The sequence below is a fragment of the Mus pahari genome, chromosome 6, assembly GCF_900095145.1.
Source record: "Mus pahari chromosome 6, PAHARI_EIJ_v1.1, whole genome shotgun sequence".
Classification (NCBI taxonomy): domain Eukaryota; kingdom Metazoa; phylum Chordata; class Mammalia; order Rodentia; family Muridae; genus Mus; species Mus pahari.
This window is the reverse complement of record NC_034595.1, coordinates 27,005,284-27,009,971: the sequence shown is the minus strand read 5'-3', so window position 1 is coordinate 27,009,971 and position 4,688 is coordinate 27,005,284. Positions and strand designations below refer to the sequence as shown.

Genomic DNA, 4,688 nt, shown 5'->3' with positions numbered 1-4,688 from the left:
TCTCCTCTCTTCTCCTCTCCTCTCCTCTCTTCTCCTTCTCTCCACCTTTCCCCTTCCCTCCTCTTTTTTCCTCTCCTCTTCCCTCCCCTCCTCTCCTCATGTATGCTACACCTCTTCTCCATCTTCAGTAGAGGACTTTGTTTACCAGCTCTGAGAACAACTAAGTCACAGCATCCCTGTCATCACAATCATAAGTTGAATTGCTAGTATGATAATAAAAATCTTACAAAAGTTATAGAAATAAATATTTGTGACTTTGAGTTAGGAAATAGTTTCAATAAGAAGCCAGCATTCACAAACAACAGAAGAAAATAAAAAGAACTTGATTCAGAAAGTTTTGTTGGCAGCTGAGAAGGCTTGGCAGCTGCGTAAGCATGAGGACCTGAGTCCAAATTTCCAGTGCCCATGTAGAAAGTCAGGTGTGGTTGCACATCTGTAACCCCAGTGCTGCTGCTGCTTAGGAAAGTAGTTCAGGACTTGCTAATTTAGCTTGAGGTTCAGTTAGAGACCCTGCCTCAAAGAAATAAGGGTATGTAAGTGTAATGGGAACCAACTCTTCATTTCAGCTAAGGCTTCACATCTACAGCTTTACATCTTCTCTTGGGGATTACCTTCTCTGTCATTTGCTGCCTGACCTCCCCACCTTCTGCTGAAATAGAGCTAAAATCTCCACAACTTCTCAACTCATGAATTTTGCATGTTTGAAAAACGAGCATTATTTGGATGATACGATAGTCTACCATTCTTTCTTTGGACCTTGACTGGAGTTGCTTCTCAGTGCCTGAGTGACTAAACCTTGAGAAAAGCAGGATCCACCAGATCTTTCTGCTCAGAATCTTTTCTCTTTGATACCCAGGAGCCTGCTCTAGGTGTACTCTGTATTTAAGATGCCCTCAAGGTATTTTTTATTGCCAATAAAACTCATTGCCAAAACTCATTGGTATTTTTTTTTATTGCCAAAACTCATTGGTTTCTTTTTAAAGACCCCAATTTCTTTCACAAGCATGCACTTGTCTATACTTTATTCTTTTTGGCCAAACTGCTAATTTTTAAAATATGTATTTGTGAGGCTAGAGAGATGGCTATATTTCCAGAGGTCCTGAGTTCAATTCCCAGCCCCCACATGGTGTTTCAAGGCCATCTATAAAATGATCTGATACCCTCTTCTGGCAGGTAAGTGTACCTGCAGCAGAGCACTTACTTAGAAAATAAATACATAAAATAAACAAAAAACAAATAAAAACAAATTGAAAAAATGTTTTTAAAAATCCCAGTGTTAGGCTTTATGGTTATTTTAATTCAAGAGCCCTTAGTCTCTCTTTCCCTAAATATATTTTGACTTTAAAATGAATTGTTCCTCAAGAGAAGGGTGATGCACACTATAAATGCTAAAATTATCTGCATCTTGTTCCTCATTATAAATCTGCATACATGAGTTACATGTCATATTTGACTTATTTTCATTTTATATTTTATAACATAGATGTGCTATCTCTATAATTTAGAAATATTATTTAACTTAAGCATTATTTTTAAAAGATGAAGGCTAGATGAGTTGCCAGCACTTCAAAGAAAATATGAAGGACACTTCAAAGGGTGAGTAATTTTCAATCAACGGTATTGGAGTACAACCCATGCCAGAGAGTATGACTTCAAAGTTCAAACTTCAATTAAGATGTTGATCAGCTGCCGGGTGTGGTGGCGCATGCCTTTAATCCCAGCACTCAGGAGGCAGAGGCAGGTGGATTTCTGAGTTCGTGGCCAGCCTGGTCTACAAAGTGAGTTCTAGGACAGCCAGGGCTATACAGAGAAACCCTGTCTCAAAAAACCAAAAAAAAAAAAAAAAAAAGATGTTGATCAGCAGCAAACTTCCAAAATAAGTGGTTTCATTTGCAAGTAATATAAATCATGGATGCAATAGCAAGTATATATTATGATGCCTTCAACTCAAAGTCCCTAGAGCTAACTTTCAATGCTTACTGTCCGAAATATTATCTAATAAAACACTCAGATCTCTGCTGAGTAAGCATGATTGAGGTGCTTAACTTGTGTGCCCAATATCAATAACTAAAGGCAATTAGATATTTTCATCATAGTACAATCTATGTTGTAAACTCCATCCATACTCCCTTGCTTCTTAGTTATAACACAGTATTGGTAAGTGGCCAGCAATGGAAAGCATCAGATATTTTTCTGTCTTGGGTTCACTGACATGAAGGATTGTGTCTCAGGATTTATCATTTCTTTTGTCTCTTTTTTATCTTCCATTGTTGACTTTACCCAAACAGAATTGATGTATTATCTAATGATTCATTGTTTCAATTAAAGCCTCAATTACAGAAGAGTTCAGAACTTAAAGAAATTCATAAAGGAAATTTTCTCTCTCTCATTATTCTCTCTCTTTCCATCTCTGTCTCTGTCTTTCTGTCTGTCTGTCTGCTGTCTGTCTGTCTGTCTTTCTCACCCACTTTCACTATCTTACACACACACACACACACACACACACACACACACACACACACACACCACCTTGAAATTTTACCCAGAGAATTACAATGAAAAGCATGAGGGGTCCCACAAATTCACCTTAAAAATTTGTCCATTTTTATTAACTAAACATGATTTTGTGAACTCAGAGAGTGAGTGCACATCACTTTACATTGAGTGCCATATATCAGCATCACTTCCATAAAGGCAACCACATGCTTAGCATCACTTGCCTAGCAGTCTCAGCAGAACTCTTCTTTGCTGCCTTCTATTTGCCAAACTCCTGCTTGCTTTCACTCAGATTAGTAAACAATAACAATTAACTAGTTGATCTTCTTTACAATTTTACCATTACAATTAGTTTTAATTTCTTTTAAAAACACTCTGCTTTCCCAGCCCAAATATATGGACAAAATACAAATGAAATTATAATAAGATTATCATGTCCAAAACTCTGAAAACTAGACCTGACAATGTCAACTCAATGTTCTTCATGCTTATATCTTCTAGTTTAATCATCTGTTTTGAGAACTTACTATAGTTTTTTGCTATCATTTTTTTCAAAGTCATATGCAGGTAATAAATTATGGATTAGTAAGCCAAAAAATATCTTTAAAAAAATCAGGTGCCAAAACATTAAAAAATTCCATGTGCATTGATTTTACAGTAGGTATACTTAAATAATTCCAGAAAGCTTCTGTTTTGCTAAAAATTTACCAAAATAGTTAGAACGCGTAAAAATATTTTTTTAAAAAAAAACTGAAAGAAAAACTCAGCATCAACTTATTTTATAGGCATCAATAAGAGGACATTATTTTCACCAAAGGTTGTATTAAAAAGATTCACCTTGTATTTTTACTAAAATTCTGGTTTTGATTATAGTTCACAAAAAGAAACAAGAATACCTAACTCCAATGTATTAAATTATTGTGGTATGATATGGAGAGATTTTTTTTTTAACTTCATGACTGCATTTTTGAAGAATAACTCAAAGTATTGTATTTGATTTAAATCGACTTAAATTCAGTGAAGTACAGAAAACTTATTTCAAGGTCTGAGCAGTCAGTTAAGAGAGTTAAGGGTCAAGAGTTAAGACTACCTCTTGACAACTGAAGGCCATTCAAAACCTAGCATTTACTGAAATGCTCCTACTAGTATTGAAGGTAGCCCTTTGCTTTATCAGATCTGCATTTTATGAACAACCCAGCATGTAGAGGACAATGTTGACCTTCCCAGCCACCCACTCCTTCAGGGGACAATAGTATTCATAGTGAAACTGCTCAAACTCTGGTGTCTGACGGATTTCGCATAAGAAGGAGAGATCAATACCTGACTCCAAAAGGAGGAGGAGCAGGGGAAAAACAAACAGCAGCAATCCCAGGCCCACCACCAGGAGCCTGGAGAAGCTCTTGACCAGGGGGTTGACCCAGATGCGGCCTGTCAGGATGGAATAGCTCCATGACAAAGCTTGGCGAGCTTCCTTCAGCTCCTCCTCTTCAGCCATCAAAAAAGCATTTTCATCTGCTTCGAGTTCCTCAAATGAATCTGCGTCTTCTCTTTCTAACTCAAGCCTGGATGGACAGTCAAAGAGCATGTTGATTTCATCATCATCCACTGGGGTAGGGAGCAGGCTGGCGCTCGGGTTGTACGCTAGTTCAGAGATGGTCAAGGGGTCTTCTTTTACTCTATCTTCCTCTTCACCTGGAGGATCTGCACACTGAGCTCCCTTCACTGGTGAGCTGGCAATTAGGGGCTCAGACACATCCATTTTAGGCAGTGGGGCACCTGGAAAGAAACATTATTTTATAAAGCTTAAATTGCACATATTCTTCTTTCAAAGAAGTCTGTATGTAGAATCAAATAAAGTTCAAAGAATATGAAATTGTTCAGTAGCATTCTCTTATTAGAAAAAGAATAATCTTGTTGGCAACATACTACATAATAAATTCTCAGCTCAATCCAATAAGCCTACTTATAAACAGCACTGTTTAAAGAAGTACATACAAAATTTCAGCATATTCTTCTGGTCTGCAAACCTTTAACTAATGCCAGGTCTTTAACATGTGAAAATGATCCAGGAGTACATGAAAATTACAAATAGGTCTTTCAGAGTTAACATTATGACACAATTGAGTATTATGTAAATTTGTCTAACAGGGACAATTGAGTAACCATTTTGAGGTATTGCTCTCTACTCTTCT

The 4,688-nt window shown here is 36.9% G+C and overlaps 1 protein-coding gene across 4 annotated transcripts in view; it reads right to left on the bottom strand.

Moving 5' to 3' along the window:
- Positions 1 to 4,688, bottom strand: part of Frmd3 (FERM domain containing 3) — a 174,383-nt gene that overhangs the window by 12,005 nt on the left and 157,690 nt on the right. For 3 of the 4 annotated variants that reach the window (XM_021200070.2, XM_029540286.1, XM_029540287.1), the window contains one exon: positions 2,582 to 4,272. In XM_021200070.2, the coding sequence (XP_021055729.1) occupies positions 3,680 to 4,272 (593 nt within the window). In that variant the 3' untranslated portion in view covers positions 2,582 to 3,679. Of the gene's footprint in view, positions 1 to 2,581; positions 4,273 to 4,688 lie in introns of those variants that run through there. The other variant, XM_021200071.1, reaches the window with a different exon arrangement.